General features: G+C 43.6%; 1 protein-coding gene across 2 annotated transcripts in view; it reads right to left on the minus strand.

The window, feature by feature from the left end:
* The window catches only part of ARFGEF1 (ARF guanine nucleotide exchange factor 1), a 118,311-nt gene that overhangs the window by 38,037 nt on the left and 62,934 nt on the right, over positions 1 to 17,340 (minus strand). For both annotated transcript variants that reach the window (XR_012715439.1, XM_075270398.1), the window contains exons 10-15: positions 10,109 to 10,343; positions 7,905 to 8,004; positions 7,662 to 7,801; positions 5,662 to 5,770; positions 4,573 to 4,774; positions 1,423 to 1,534 (exon numbers count right to left, since the gene is read on the minus strand). Coding sequence is in view for 1 of the 2 variants with exons in the window: in XM_075270398.1 (XP_075126499.1) it covers positions 1,423 to 1,534; positions 4,573 to 4,774; positions 5,662 to 5,770; positions 7,662 to 7,801; positions 7,905 to 8,004; positions 10,109 to 10,343 (898 nt within the window). In the remaining variant the exon portion in view is untranslated. The remainder of the gene's footprint in view (positions 1 to 1,422; positions 1,535 to 4,572; positions 4,775 to 5,661; positions 5,771 to 7,661; positions 7,802 to 7,904; positions 8,005 to 10,108; positions 10,344 to 17,340) is intronic.

The following is a 17,340-nucleotide window of genomic DNA, read 5'->3' on the forward strand; positions in this document are numbered from 1 at the left end:
AGCTGGGAACACACAGGACACACAAGCTGCTGCACTGTCGCCAGGGACAATTCAGCCTGGTTTCCATGAAAGCCACTGGAAAGGTTTACTGTGGTGCACTTGTATATATCCCATCCACTGTGCTGCTATTACATTGTAGCGGTTTATCCACTCGTGAGTTTGCTGTAGACAACCTGATGTAAGATTGTGCCATGTGTCCTCAGCTTTAGGCTACACACACATGACCAATTGTTATACACTGTATCAGACTTGTGTATGGAAAAAGTCATTTATTTCAGCAACCCAATCCTAGAAAAATCTACACCAGTGATGGTGATCCTTTTAGAGCCCGAGTGCCCAAACTGCAACCCAAGACCCAATAATTTATAACAAAGTGCCAACACAGCAATTTAATCTTAATACTATGCGGATCCACAAGTGTGGACAATTACAGACCCGCAAAATTCAGTTGTGTGAATGGAGCTTTACAGAGCTTTCAATTACAGAAACAACTTTGTACTGCATTTGGTATAATTTTGAACAATTAAAGTTCACGATTTACATCGCACAGATCTATTTTATAGTGACCGTGCAATGTTATTATGACCTAGAATAATATCACATGTCTGCTATATAACCGATACTGTGAGGTATAAATAATGAAGGGCCCCCAATCTGCTCCACAGTGGCCCTCACACAGTCTAATCTGCTTCACAGTGGCCCCATACAGTACAATTGCTCCATAGTGGCTTCCACACAGTATGATCTGCTCCATAGTGGCCTCCACACAGTACAATCTGCCCCACAGTGGCCTCCACACAGTACAATCTGCCCCACAGTGGCCTCCACACAGTACAATCTGCCCCACAGTGGCCTCCACACAGTACAATCTGCCCCACAGTGGCCCCCACACAGTACAATCTGCCCCACAGTGGCCCCCACACAGTACAATCTGCTCCATAGTGGCCTCCACACAGTACAATCTGCCCCACAGTGGCCCCCACACAGTACAATCTGCCCCACAGTGGCCCCCACACAGTACAATCTGCTCCATAGTGGCCTCCACACAGTACAATCTGCCCCACAGTGGCCCCCACACAGTACAATCTGCCCCACAGTGGCCCCCACACAGTACAATCTGCTCCATAGTGGCCTCCACACAGTACAATCTGCCCCACAGTGGCCCCCACACAGTACAATCTGCCCCACAGTGGCCCCCACACAGTACAATCTGCTCCACAGTGGACCACACAAAGTACACTCTGCTCCATAGTGGCCTCCACACAGTACAATTTGCTCCATAGTGGCCCCCACACAGTATGATCTGCGCCAGATGTGTGCCCACAGAGAGGGCTTTGAGTGCCACCTGTGCCATAGGTTTGCCATCACGGATCTACACCATTTCCCAGACATGTATCATCCCAACTAAAAGGAAATTCTTACAGAATCTAAACGCTCCTCTTGATGCAGGAATTGGGCAATATCTTCTGGGGTATTTCCCAACATCCCTTGTTCTTGCAGATATTGGATTCCTCTTTTTGGTTTCTTATTAAATCTGTTCAATGAAGAGAAGAAACAACTTACATCCATACAAGGAATTCAGAGCGTGCCGCAAATAACAAACATCAACTTCAAAGATTGAGCCGAATCACTATGAGACATGGACAAAATTGTAAGTCAATGTTACTGAACCTTAAAATGTCCGGGAACATAGTTCAAAGAGGACACAATGTTATGATCAAGAGACAGCCGGCGAGCTCTGGAGAGGCGTCCGCAGTAGCGTATGTTGCCGCACTCCGCTAGACGACATTATATCAAGTGCCTCAATCTCGCCATCAAAGATAGCAATCATTTGGAGGCTTTTAGTCCATGTTTGTCTGCGTTGCGGCATCTTGTTGCTTAGATACGGCTTACTTTCATGCTGAGGATCACCTATAGGGCTCCATACTGGGACTTTAGAAGTAAATTTTGCAAAAGTTTAGACATATAGTTTCTATTTGTTCATCAAACAGACTTCACAAACCAAACTTTTGCGAAATTTAGTACAGAACAGTGGATAAAGGTGCACAGCAGATACAAGATGGCCGAATATAGTTTCATAAAGGCATTTGAACAATAATTCGCAATTGCCGATAGCAGACTTGAGTCCATAAAAAACACATGATCGGCCAGGATGGAAAATTTTGGCTGTGGTTGACCAAATCTGTGTATATGGCATGGCCGGGGACGAGGGCTTTTAAAGACTGACTCCCTATTCACGCAGTTTAGCTGCTGAGACAAACAATCGCACAGATCAGGGATCGGCAATCCTTGGCTTCTGTGAAACAACAACTCCCAGCATGCTACAGAGCAAGCATGCATGAATACTGGGACTTGTAGTACCACAACAGCACCAGTGCCAAAGGTTGCCGAGCACTGCCATAGATGACCGATCAGTATGTCATCGGTACGACCGGCCTAAAAATCAGCGCACTAGAAACAGCTCCTTCTCACAACTCTAAATACACAGGGCTGCGCAATTCATTATTTCAAGAAATTTATCATATCAAAAAAATTTGAGTCTCCTTGTTGCAAGAATTGTAAAATTTCTGTTAGCCCTGCCACATAGATTGATATATTCCATGCAGGGCTTGTGCGCCTATAGCAAACTACGGTTAGCACGTTCTTTATTGTGGTCAAATATCTCTAGCTCCTCCCCCTGCGCCAGATCACTGACATATTTTAGTTTCTTTAAGCAAACACATGAAAATTGAGAACTGCCCTTAAAGCGGACCTTTCACTACATCTGCCAAGTCCTCTAAGTTGCATAATTTAATAGGGACCTCTTTTCTGATTCCAGCACAGGTGGAATTTTTCCTCTAGCTCCCACCAATCCTGAGCAATCAGTGCAGTTAGTTTTGGTGCCGATATACTATTTAGGCTCTGTACTGACAGGTGGGCGGGTAAGGAGGAGCAGACAAGGGGTGTGGCTCTGAAATTGTTCACCTCTGATTGGAGCTCTGAATCTCTCCGCCCTTTCCTGCTCCTCCTTGACACTGACCACCTGACATTACAGAGGCTAAGTGGCATATCAGGCACCAGCTCTTACAGCATTTATTGCTTGGGAATGGTGAGGACTAGAGAAAAAAAAAAAAAATCAACTGTGTAGAATCAGCGGAGCAGCAGCTAATAACAGATGCTAAGATCTAGAGTTAGCGGAGGGGATTAAAGGTAATCTTTAAACTTAAAAAAAACAAAACAAAAAAAAAAACACAACTGATTTTATTTTAAAGACAAAAGAGTCACCAAGCCGTATGAGAAAATTCTAATAGGCAATCAAAAGAACACCAGGGGGCGCCATAACAAGTATGTAACCGTAGCAGAGTCAAATTATATTTCATTGTGGGACAACCATTGTTCACAGTTGTGCAGCATATTATGACACTAAATACTATGAACAGAAGATACCTCCTTACAGAAGTGTGAATTTGGCTTTAAGGACTTTTTCCAGGCAAACCTTTTTGATGACCTCTTCTTAGCAAAGGTCATCAATATCAGACTGATGGGGTCTGACACCGAGCAACCCTACCATTAGCTGATATCACAAGCAGCAGTACTGTTAAAATACAGTGCACAGCGCTGGTAGCAGACAGCTCCATATACTGTGTAGTGATTAGGGTCAGTGATTATACAACTCAGCTGATATGTATGTGACCTGAGCTGCAGTAATCACTGACCACCACTACGCTGTGGATGGCGCTGCCTGCTTCCAGCTCTGTGCTTTAAAGTGACTACTGATCAGCTGATAAGTAGAGGTGCTGGGTGTCAGCCCCCTAGCAATTTTATCCTAAGCATAGATCAGAATGCCTCGAAAATCCCTTTAATAGTATTCAGTTAGGTAAATGTATCCACATATTTATATTTTGAAATCATTTACAAACTTTTTTGGGTTTTATAGATAACCAAACCGCTACGGGTTAGTTCACACGGGGCAAAGGGGGCATATTTTGGTCCTGATTTTGACGCGTCCGCGTCAGAACAGGACCAAAATACGCCTACCGCAACTTCCGACAGTCGCAGTACTCCGGTCCGGAGCAGGCCCAAATGAATGAACCTAGTCCGGAGCGTGCTACTGTGAGGCGGATGTCGCGGCTGACTCAGCCGTGGAATCCACCTGAAGAAAGGGCAGCTCACTTCTTTTGCCGCTCATGGTAAAAAGTAAGCTAGCGGTCTACATAGACTGCTATTGTGAGGGGGCGGATTATGACGTGGATTCAGTGCCAAAATCCGTCCCCTCTTGCCCCGTGGGAACAGGGCCTAAGTGGATTCAGGCCCCATACGCAGGCTTCTAACACTCATAACAATTTCATTATAAACTACAGTAATCCTCTGATATATAATAAAGATGTATATACTCATATCTCATGTCCCCAGAAAAAAAAAAAAAAAAAAGCACACAGCCCTCATAAATCTGCCGTTCATTCATTCATTCCTACCAAATTAGATTAAAGAAGGATTTTTTTTTTTTCCCTTTTTCTGTTCAGAAGCCAAAAATGAGGCCAAAATGGAAAAGCAAAGCAGCGATATCATGATCAGACAGACGGGCCGACTTACAAATCTATCCCCTGCTCTATGATTTCTTTTTGTTGTTTTAGGACTTCAAACTGCTCGGGGTTATCGGTGCCAGACATCTGCGTGCTGTAGCTGCCAATGCCCGAAGACGTGGTAGAATCCAGAGAGTTCAGGCTTCCGTATCGATTGATGGTCTCGGGGTGTTTGGTCTCATTTGTATCCTGCTCGATGGGTTTCTCTTGACCTGTTGCACAAAGGTAATGATAAACTTGTAAGCAAATAGAACTTATGAAAACCCCTTCTACATAGATATTACTAGGATTGGCTAAAGAGATTTTCTAGGGCTCGGACACTGATGACTTATGCTTAAACCATCAATATTAGGGTCCATTCACACAGAGGAAATTGGCACGGATTCTGGCGTGGAATCTGCGCTGAAAAAAAGCCTCCCATTGACTTCAATGGGTTCCGTTTTCCGCGTGGAATCCAATGGAATCAATGGAAAAAAAGCCTCCCATTGATATCAATGGGTTCCGCGTGGAAAACAGAACCCACTGAAGTCAATGGAAGTCTTTTTTTCAGCGCAGATTCCACGCCAGAATGAGCGCCAACTTCCTCTGTATGAATGGACCCTTATATGGGTAAAGTGACATTCAGCACTGCCACCGATCAGCTGTTTAAAGAGTCTGTGGCGAGATTCACTTCCTCTTCTCAGGCCTGTAACACCACATCCATCGGTCACATGACCATACTGCAACTCAGTCTCATTCAAATAAATTGGGCTGAGCTGCAGTATCAAGCAATGTATCAATGTATGTGCTGTGGTTGCAAGCAAGAGGCCACATCACTTGTTCAATCACTGCACCCCCTTCAATTAGCTGATCAGTTGGGATTCCAGGCACTGGACACCCACCGATCAGATATTGATGACCTATATCAGTGTCTGGCTTTAGCCCTATGGTTTGTATAGGACACCCAAGCACATGCTGAGGGTTTTCCACCTTTCCTGTCACCCATATTCAGACCGATCTTGTGGGAAAACTTCTTTAAATATAAAGCAACAACCCGTCGCCTAATAATTTCCCACATTGTGTTTTTCTATAAACCATTCTACCAGATAGTCCCACTTACCAAGCGTCGTCTGAGAGTTAGGATTCACATACAAGTCTTTACTCCACTCCACCATGCATTTTAAGATGGAAACCAAGCACTCCAGGCCTTTCTTCCTCAGACTTAATTCCTTAAAAAAGAAAGACATTACAAGTTGTAACAACACATTCAGTCAGTACCAAACACAGGCCCAGTGCTGTCACTTGGATGTGCGGAGGACTCAGCCTTCCTTCCATTAACCTTCCTTCAAGGCTTGATTGAGGCAGTAATTAGTCTGTCTGATATCATGTACCGAGAGGAACAGCCGCCCGCACTTCTAGACACTTACAACAAAGCTGTCACAATTTTGCTGGATTTTTATTGTTTTTTTTTTCTAATACATTTGAGGCAAAGACATAAGCTTTGGAATAGTTTTCCTTTTCTGCCTCATTTGCCCTTATCTGGGGATGCTGTGCTTTCTGTATGCTGCTGTATACATAGGATAATGTTGTCAATGTATATAGCAAATAGGAATTCCCAAGCTATCTGGGCACTATCTACCCACAGGCCCGTATATTGTGCCCTAAATACCTGTGTCCGCATGGAAAACCAAACCTTATACTTAACCCAGCTCTTGGTACTCCTGGCGCCTGTGTAGCTCTTTATTGAAGCCAGAGTAGTACACCCCACCTCAACTTCAGTGCACACGAGCAGATCCTTGGGCGCCTGCGCAATAAAGCTAACACTGGGTTCACACCAGTGTTCGGTCTCTGTACTTAGGTGTTCGGTGTCAGACCGAGCCCGGCCGTGAGCGCCGGTGAGCGTTTTATGCTCTCCGCGGCGAAACAGTTTTTTAAAACCGGACACAAAGTCCTGCATGTCCGACTCTGTGTCCAGTTAAAAAAGAAAACGATTTTGCCACGGCGAGCATAAAATGGGTTTGAAAAATGCCTGCAGGTTTCTGTTTCCTGCCCAGTTTCGGGCAGGAAACGGAAACCTGTATAAACGAAGACTGGGCGCAGATGTGAATAAGCCCTGAGGTTTATTTCGCCAGCTTCAGTGGTATACATGCACCAGGAGCAGCAGAGAGGAGTCTGATAAGACATGTCTACAGGTAAAAATAAGGGTTGCTATCAAACCAAAGCTGTCTCTGGACAGTGTCACATGGGCAGCTAGAGACAATACCATCTCTGCCTTCTGGGGGACAGGGTAATTCTCCTTTTCTCTCTCTCCTTCTACTAAATAATCTAAGAGGCTATAACTGTAGAGTTCGGAAGGTTGTATTGCGATCTTCTTCATTATAACCGAGTGACTTATAATCAGACGTTACAGAAATTTGGTGTTCCTCTTGTGAACAAATGGTACATATAATTTCAATTATACAAAAAGGTCTGTAGCCTGAGATGGTGACCCCTTTAAAGAGAACAGAAAGGCATCTTATTCTCAGGTGGTCGCCATGAGAGCACATGACCCAACTAAAAAGACGGTTCAGATAGAACGCAAAAAAATACTTGCTGGAAATAAATAAATAAAATATAAATATATATCACAAAGGTTTTGCTTTAAGTCAATGGCCCTGGCCATGCTGCATCTCAGTCCCATTCAAATAAATTGGGCTGAGCTGCAGTACCAAGCACATCCACTAAGCAATATATGTGCTGTGCTTGAAGGCCGCAGCACTTGTCCAAACACTGCGCCCCCTTCAATTGGCCGATCAGTGGGGAGTCCAGGTGTTGGACATCCCCTGGTTTAACTATAAAGTGCATAGTTTGCACCGTAACTACATCCATTAGAATATACCTAATAAATGAGGTTTATGGCTAACTATGACAAACCACATTGTCCCTATAGCACTTGCCTGAAATACGCAAAACATGTACCAGACCTGCGTTTTGCATGGACTGACCTCTATATACATTGTATAACTGCAGGTATCCAAACTGAAAAGGACTGGGAAATTAACAGAAATACTTAAAATTGGAGAGTTTGGCCTAAAAACGTCAAGTGCAGGGAAAATTATATATTAACCAGTAATTACATACCTGAACATTCGTCATGCCAAGTTCTTGACTGCCTCTTCCTTGAGCAATCTTTGAGAGATCATTAACCAATCTTTCAAAGATGTTTGCTGCGTTCAAGTCACAGTCGTAATTGACATAAATATCCACCACACTTTGAGCATCTGTAGGAGACATCGGACGGAGCGGATCAGTATGAGACACACTAGTCATATCTACCTATGGCAGACAACAGGGGTGGGGGCAGTATATCTGGTCGCGTCATACCTGCACAGATTCTTGTCAATGTCTGAATAACCATCCATTTGTGATCGAATGAACTAGTGGATGTTTCCAGAATATAAAGGAAGATTTCTTTGAAGAAAACCTGAAAGAAATAGAAAGACGGATGGATGGATTTCATATACTGATCTGCAAGAATCCACAACATCAGATCATCTTAATGCAAAAATGACTCCACAAACAGAGCGGGAACAAAAAAAAGAAAAAAAAAGACCGCGCTCTGCACTCTTATACTATATCTTATATTAGAATTCAGTCCTGCAGACCTTGAGCTCCGGCGCTGAAGAACTCATCTCATTTATTATATATGGATCATCCACATAAGCAGCCCTCTATGAGCGTATACCGTACATCCTAAAGAGGTGTTTTAGGACTTGCATATTGATGGCCTAGTATGGGTTCACACTAAGGTTATTTAATGTCCGTTGTTTTCACCTGTCATAGGATGAAGACAACGGACATTAACAGTGGAAGAGTAATGGGCACAGATTGAGCCCCCTCCATCTGGCGTCCGTTCCTATTGATACTGATGTAGAAAAAAACATGGCGGAAGCTTTCTCCCATTACGTATTTTACTTTCCTGATGGTGAAAATAGGCATGCAAGAAGGAGGTTTCTCTTCTGTTACAAAAGTTAAACAAACAGGACGGAAAAAAACTTTTTTTTTTCTTTTTTTTTTTTTTAAAAACATTAAGCTTATTGGGAACAGGAGCAGACAGAGGTAGCTAGATCTGTGTCCATCACTCTACTATCATTAATGGTAGTAAAGTGATGGATGAGAGCAATGGACGTTCATAGCAGTATTGTGAACGCCCTCTTATCCTTAGAGTATATCATCAATATGTGGTCACTGGGGCACAAATAGGACCCCCACAGGTCAGCTGATCATAAGTGCTGCAGCCTCTCAGTCACATGGTACAGCAGCAACTCAATCGCATTTATGTATATGGCACTGAGCTACGATACAAAGCACAGCCCCTATGCAATGTACAGCACTGTGTTTGGTACTGTAGTGAAGAGACCGCAGCACTCACCTGTACGCTACCTGTCCCTTCAAATAGCTGATCTTTGGGGGTCTAAAGATAGGTAATCTACATGTAATTGCTAGAAAACCCCTTGAAGAAAGCAGAGAATGCACACATCTGTGAAGAGTAGCTTTAAAGAGGACCTTTCATGTTTGGGGCACAGGCAGTTCTATATACTGCTGGAAAGCAGCGCACTGTCGGCTTTCCCGATCTGTGCCCCGGGTGAAGAGTTAGTGGTCACGGTACCGTAGCTCTTCACAGTCAGAAGGGCGTTTCTGACACACTGTCAGGAACGTCTTTCTGTACAAGCAACATCAATAGCGCTGTACTGTGTGAGCGGGGAAGAAAGTAGTCTATGGACGAGCACTGTGAGCAGAGGGAGGGGGGTGTTCCTCCCCGCTCACACAATACAACGCTATTGGTGTTGCTTGTACAGAAGGATGTTCCTGACAGTGTGTCAGAAACGCCCTTCTGACTGTGAAGAGCTACGGTACCGGGACCACTAGCTCTTCACCCGGGGCACAGATCGGGAAAGCCGACAGAGTGCTGAATTCAGCGCACTGTTGGCTTTCCAGCAGTATATAGAATTGTCTGTACCCCAAACCATGAAAGGTCCTCTTTAACCTCTTAAAAACCAACCTAATTTGCTACTTTAGGACAAACATTTTTCAGGTTTCCATGCTACCAGCTAAACACATAGGCGGCATTCATGCTGCTTTCCACCCTGGGATGTGCACTGTAAACCCTGGGGAAAGCGGACAGCAGACGGCTTGCGAGTTGTCGGCTTTAAAACCCATTCAATTGAATGGGTTCTAAAAGGTGACCGCTCGTGTGCGGTTTCAGCCTCTCTGCCTGGAAAGGGTTGAATGGGAATGAATGGGTTTTAAAGCTGACTGCTCGCAAGCCGTCTGCTGTCTGGTTTCCCCAGGGTTTACAGCAGACACCCCGGGGTGGACAGCAGCGGCAGTATGAATGCTGCCTTAGTATAAGGTTCAGGCGGTTGCATTAGCTGATTATTGTAGGACTGGGTTTCGGACTCCAAATGATCCCGTAACGATCCTGTGAACAGGTTATCTATATCAAAAATATTCAGATTCTGGACACACACACACACCCTTGACACACAATTTATTCACAAAATATCCATGAACAACATAAAACCTACCTCTATCTGCATCTTTAAGTGTAATTTGAAGTTCGATAACAGGGTCAAGAAAATAGAAAGAGAAAGTTCAAAGACTTCCGGGACGGATGAAACGCCATTTTTAGACAGCGCAACGCAGAGGTACTGCTTAATTGCATTGATAAACATCTCATTGGTCTTAAAGACGGGACCTGCATTCTGCAGGATTGACAGGAGCAGCTGCAACGATAACACCTTGGAGCGCAACTCGTGGGACCTAGAAAGAAAGAAAACTTAGTTAGGTCTCAGCCCTATGAGGGAATAGTATTGTATATTCATAGCCATATCTATATTCACAACAATATAGCGTGTAAAATACCGTACAGACTGTGTATAAGACGCGCTCTCATTATACTGCAGTGCGCCATACCTGTAATATTCAGCTACATCCTCGGTACAACTGGTATTTGTAAGAAGCGATTTATTCTGCATTATTGATAGCATTTACTGTTCCTGTGAGCTATGCTATCCCCAATGGACTGCTCCAAAGTTTATGTGCAATGTAATGTGAAGCAAGGGACACCAAGGAAAGGAGAAAAACATTTCTCTATACAAATGAGAAAAATAATAGCTCTGCATCTATCCAGCTGTCCGTTACAAATCCATTGCATTGCGTCTAGCTTTTCTGCACACAGACGCCGTACCATAGCAGAATCAAATAAAGAATGGGAGAAAAGTGAAGAATCAGCACACGAGAGATTGACTGACATGCTGGAGAGAAGGGGGGAAAAAAATTAAAGTTTCCATGGATTTACGTAACCAGTGGACCGCTCAATGGGCCATTTAATAATGTAAGAACTTGGAGATGTTTCGTGGCTTTCAATGGGAAGAAAGACCCCTCCAAATTTTTAAACACAAAAAAAAATTAAAAAAATGACACAAAAGCTTTAGTAATACAATCAATAAGATAATATGTTGTCTGACGAAAACCATAAACAGGAGGAGAGGGTCACAGCTAAACTCACTAAAAGCGGGGCTAAACTTCCGGACAACTTTTGATTTTCTGGAAAGATTTGTGTCATTATTACGCTGGGTTCACACCAGCGTCTGCACTCCGTTCTCAGGTTTCCGTCTTCTGCATGCAAAAGACGGAAACCTGTTATACCGAATCCGGCCGTGAGCGCCGGTGAGTGTTTAGAGCTCTCCGCGGTGAAACCGTTTTTTTCAAACCAGACACAGAGTACTGCATGTCCAACTCTGTGTTCAGTTTAAAAAAAACGGTTTCGCCGCGGAGAGCATAAAACGCTCACCGGCGCTCACGTACGGACACTTCTCAAACCCATTCAAATGAAGGAGTTTGAAAGATGGCGGCAGGTTTCCGTCTCCTGCCCTGTATTGTGCAGGAAACGGAAACCTGCAGAACGGAGTCCCGGGCGCAGATGTGAACGAGCCCTTAAACTAATGCAATATACTTTATTAACAAATTTTGGATCCTTTTGTGAAATTTGCCATTTTTTCACTTTTCTCCTTGCTTCTGTATTGAGAGCGGTTTTTGACTGAATGTTACAGTGTATGGAATACGGGGATGTGTAACAAAGAGAATGATGGTAGAGCAGGGTCACTTCAAACATAGTTATATCTCGGGTATTGTAAAACGTAGATTTGCTTTTGGTGTCATACAAGAGTGGAGATTCTCTTCGTTCATATGACACCAAGATGATATCTACGTTATTTCCAGAGATATCACTAGGTGTCCCCATCCTATCAGGTGACCCTATACTATCTGTCTGAAGGGTTGGATTGATATCCTGGGTTTCTAATGGCAGACCCTTTTAAAAAAAATAAAAAATAAAATAAATTTAGTTTTATTTTTTTTGGCAAAATCCTCCAGCCATCCGGCTAGCTGTAAGCAGGTAAAGCTCAGAAATAACAATTACATTTATGTTCCAGAGATTCCCGGCTATAGAAGACGCTTTGTATAAACCTGTTATTATATCAGACAATTATATTGTAATGAAAACTATTACATGCTTGTTAGTTTGTCCCGAACGCCTTTTTGCAGCAGAGAAAAACAAAGCGAGGCATTTCATTTTACCTAAAGGAGATGAGAAGCGGCGGCATCGTGTGAAATATTTATTCTGCCAAGTACAATTCTGGGTTGAGTATAAGTGTGATGTGACTCGGATATGTGAAGAAGTCCAAGTATGGGGAGACGGGTTTCTGACAGTAGTTTGGAAATGATTTATTAACACACAGACGTCCCTATAATGGCAGATCTAAGGCCTACACGGCGATTATCTCAGTGTAATTGTCCTGCTATAGCTCCAAATGATAAAAGCTTTATGTATCCTAAATGTACGGCGGTATTATCTGCTCGCTTATCTAAACTTCACGTATTCCCACAGCTCCGCTATGAGGGGGCTTTAGATGTACTAGACAGGAAAAACAATCAGAGACGGCTGCTATTGTATCCAAGGACCCTTCACCCTGCTCAAGATTATGATATAAAATCTCTCACAAAACATTCAGATTTTTTTCTTACATATACTGGGGCCAGTATGCCATTTTACCCCCTTTGTGTATATGTAAAAACTAGCTGGTACCCGTGACTTCGTCTGCGGTGATTGTAGTAGTGGGTATATACAGGCGCGGGTAAGGTTTTCATACTGTGTATAAGGTATGGGATATGAAATGTAACTGTGTATCTTGGTTTTGCTGTAATTCTGAGAGCACATGAGACTTTTGTGTTGAATGTAATTTGTATTTCAGCCGCTATACGGTGTTGGTATAAACTGTACATAGTGTCTTTGGGACAGAGGGATTTCAGGTTAATATACTTGGATATACGACATTGTATGAGTTGTTATTTTGCGCCAGTACATGTAAGTTTTAGGCACAGGATACCCTTGAGCAAACAACATAAAGTCTGGCCCTGTGCATGACAGTTTAGTAACTCCATGTGCCTCTTATTAATAGCAATTAACCCCATCATGTCCCTCACATTAACCCCTGTGTAAGAGTTACTGATAGAGATGAGCGAGTACTGTTGGGATCAGCCGATCCGAACAGCACGCTCGCATAGAAATGAATGGACGTAGCCGGCATGCGGGGGGTTAAGCGCGCCGGCTACGTCCAAGCGGAAGTACCAGGTGCATCCATTCATTTCTATGGAGCGTGCTGTTCGGATCGGCTGATCCCAACAGTACTCGCTCATCTCTAGTTACTGATATGTGAGAGACTTGGAGGTAATAATTAAGTATCTTCATTACTGAGGTCTTTTATTAGTCCCTCCATATGTCTCACATATTAGTAACCTTTATATGAGGCACACAGGGGTTAATATGAGGGACATGATGGGGTTTATTCCTATTAATGTGAGGCACATGGAGTTACTAACACTAAACTAATAACCCCAAATGGCTGACATTAATGTGAATAGGAACTAAAGGAAGGGAGCTGTGTGTTTCTTACTTTCAGTTTGCTAGCAGCTTCCTGTCCTCCTCCGGGAACGTTTGCAGGGTGCAGATGGCAGGAGCTATCACTATAGCAGGCAGGCAGAGACTTGAGCGATTAAGCTCCACCCCCTGGGTTTCCTGCACCCCTCGCAAAGGGGAGTGTCCTTATGCCTCAGCTCAAGCAGAGCACTGAAGAGACTCGGACTTCATTTAACTCCTGTGCTGCTGGTGTGCCAGTGAAATATGGCAGGAGTGCCACTCTTGGCACGTGTGCCAGGGGTTGCTGACCTCTGCTGTAGGGGTAATATGAATTTTGTGGCTTGCTATGGTCCAAAGTGTGTGAGATTGCAGAGATAGTGATGTGAGTTTGGGTTTTGTGGGGGTCCTGGGAAAAACGTATGTGCGCTATTGTGACAAAAAGTAGCCTATTGCGCAATCGAGTGTAGTGACTATGTTTGTGGAAAATTTCAGCCAAATCGGTGGAGCGGTTTTTGCGTGATTGACCGCCAAACATCCGAACATCCAAAGTCACAAACCCACAAACTCACAAACATTTCACATTTATAATATTAATAGGATTGTATACCATGTGGTATAGGTGTTTTTAAAAGTAAGAATCAAAAACCTCCTAAAGAGCGACATACATAGAACCATTTTATCAATATGCAAATGAGCTCTTTAGTGCAATGAGGGCGTTGCGGCCTAACTCTTAGGGGGCGTTCACACTGCCGCTGCTGTCCGCCCTGGGGTGTCTGTGGTAAATCCCAGGGAAACCGGACAGCAAACGGCTTGCGAGCGATCAGCTTTAAAACCCATTCATTTCAATGGGTTTTCAAAGGTAACCGCCCGTGAGCGGTTTCAGCCTCTCTGCCCGGTGTCCGTTTTTTTTCCGCAGACACAAAGTCCTCCATCTAGGAGCAACAGCAACTCCCAAAAGTTATTGCATATTGGCCAAATAGGCGACATCTTAGTAACAGAGGTATTGGTCCACAAGGGTGATTCAGATGATCCTAACTTAACCTATCTATCTGCAGGGCTGAATTCTGCTTACATACTCCTTTTAAAATGCAACAAATACACCAAAATTTTGGCACAAAACAATGGCTCAAATGGTATATCCAACATTAGGTAAATCTGGCGTCTTTTCTAAATTTGCACTAACTATTAGCAAAAGCGGGTCAATGTAAGCGTGCCCCCCGACAAATATTACCAGCAGACGTTTGACATCGGCCCACAGGAACTTTTACCAACAAATACACCAGATGTAGAGCTCTGTAGAGTTCAATTTTTGCTATTCAGTATGGGAACAGCAAGTAAAGAGAAAGGAACAAAAAGGAGGATTGGGCTGTTAAATTTTAAGGATGTCTGATCCTTTAGTACGTGGGAAGATAATGATAACAGAAGTGTCTGGCTGCCGCATACTCCAGTCTCTCCATTGAGAACACAATGGATCTTAAAGGGATCCTATCATTAAAATGCAATTTTTTCTGACTAACATGTAGGAATAGCCTTAAGAAAGACTATTCTTCTCCTACCTTTAGATGTCTGCTACGCCCCGCCATTCGGTAGAAATCCCGGTTTTCTTCACTCTTCTCTGGGGACGGGCCCTAACACTCAGACAGCACTGGGGGCATTCCCAATGCTGCGATAGAAATCTCCAGCGCCGCCTCTTTTTTCTTCTGGAAAGGCCTCTTCACGAGTCTTCTTCCGGCACTGGGGGGTCAAACTTCCACATGTGGCCAGCCATTTTTTTGTGGTCGCTTACGTGAGCATGCGCAGTACGCTCTGTACTCCACTGAACTACAGGAGCATCGGGCCTTGGGCAGAGCCAACTGCACATGCGGGCAGCCATTTTTTTTTTGTGCCCGCTTACGCAAGTATGTGCAGTACGCTCCTGTAGTTCAATGGAGTACAGAGCGTGCTGCGCATGCTCGCATAAGCCGTCCGCATGTGGAAGTTTGACCTCCAGTGCCGGAAGAAGACACGTGAAGAGGCCGTTCCAGAAGAAGATGGAGGCGTCGCTGGAGAATTCTCTCGCAGCATTGGGGACGCCCCCAGTGCAGTGAGAGAACTCACTTGCATACCGAAGAAAACCGGGATTTCTACCGGACGATGGTGCGGAGAAGACATCCAAAGGTAGGAGACTAATAGCCTTTCTTCAGGCTATTCCTATGTGTTAGTCAAAAAAAATTGCATTTTAATGATAGGATCCCTTTAATATCGAAGTGAGCTCTTTAACCGCTTACCTCTTGGGGAGCAATGGTAACTTCCTCCTTGTTCCAAAATGTTATTTCATACTGACCAAAAATCTATATCTGTGCTAGCTCACAAGAGCAGAAAATTGTGCGATTCAGGTGACCCTAACTGATCTATCTGCAGGACTTCTGGTGATAAATATGATTTAAGCTACGCTGCCTTGTGGAATCAGAAAAGTTTTTGTTTCTAACCATGGTATGACACATTTTGGCACATTTTACATAAGAGTTGAGTCATGACCAGAATAATAAATATGCCCCATTGTGTTCTAACATTTGCTTACCATTATAGTGAAGAAATAAGGCACAAGGATAAATAATGTGATGTGCGCTGCAGCTGCCTGCACAAGTCTATGGGCTCTGGAGATCTATACAAATAATAGCCCGGATATTCAAGGCTAATGATAAAAGATGCATCAAAATTCCTCTGCTTGATGACATACATTTACACACAATAAAAGGCCATTGCTGTTGCTAAGGGATGATGACAATGGTTTACAATCTCAGGTGTGAATTGTAACATTACAATCGCCCAAATCTATTATTTACTACACAGGCTGGAGCTTGGCCGAACAATGGATCATCAGGAAAAATCGGAATAAAAATAACGCTATTATAATACATCTCATTCATATCAACCACAATACCCTGTGCTGGAAAGTAAACAAAACATATATATATATATATATATATATATATATATATATATATATATATATATATATATATATATATCCTATTAATATTATAAATGTGAAATGTTTGTGAGTTTGTGACTTTGGATGTTCGGATGTTTGGCGGTCAATCACGCAAAAACCGCTCCACCGATTTGGCTGAAATTTTCCACAAACATAGTCACTATACTCGATTGCGCAATAGGCTACTTTTTGTCACAATAGCGCACATACGTTTTTCCCAGGACCCCCACAAAACCCAAACTCACATCACTATCTCTGCAATCTCACACACTTTGGACCATAGCAAGCCACAAAATTCATATTACCCCCTACAGCAGAGGTCAGCAACCCCTGGTAGACATGCCAAGAGTGGCACTCCTGCCATATTTCACTGGCACACCAGCAGCACAGGACCTGCAAGAGTTAAATGAAGTCCGAGTCTCTTCAGTGCTCTGCTAGAGCTGAGGCATAAGGACACTCCCCTTTGAGAGGGGTGCAGGAAACCCAGGGGGTGGAGCTTAATCGCTCAAGTCTCTGCCTGCCTGCTATAGTGATAGCTCCTGCCATCTGCACCCTGCAAACGTTCCCGGAGGAGGACAGGAAGCTGCTAGCAAACTGAAAGTAAGAAACACACAGCTACCTTCCTTTAGTTCCTATTCTCATTAATGTCAGGCATTTGGGGTTATTAGTTTAGTGTTAGTAACTCCATGTGCCTCACATTAATAGGAATAAACCCCATCATGTCCCTCATATTAACCCCTGTGTGCCCCATATAAAGGTTACTAATATGTGAGACATATGGAGGGACTAATAAAAGACCTCAATAATGAAGATACTTAATTATTACCTCCAAGTCTCTCACATATCAGTAACTAGAGATGAGCGAG

Source organism: Leptodactylus fuscus, chromosome 4 (genome assembly GCF_031893055.1).
Source record: "Leptodactylus fuscus isolate aLepFus1 chromosome 4, aLepFus1.hap2, whole genome shotgun sequence".
Taxonomy (NCBI): Eukaryota; Metazoa; Chordata; class Amphibia; order Anura; family Leptodactylidae; genus Leptodactylus; species Leptodactylus fuscus.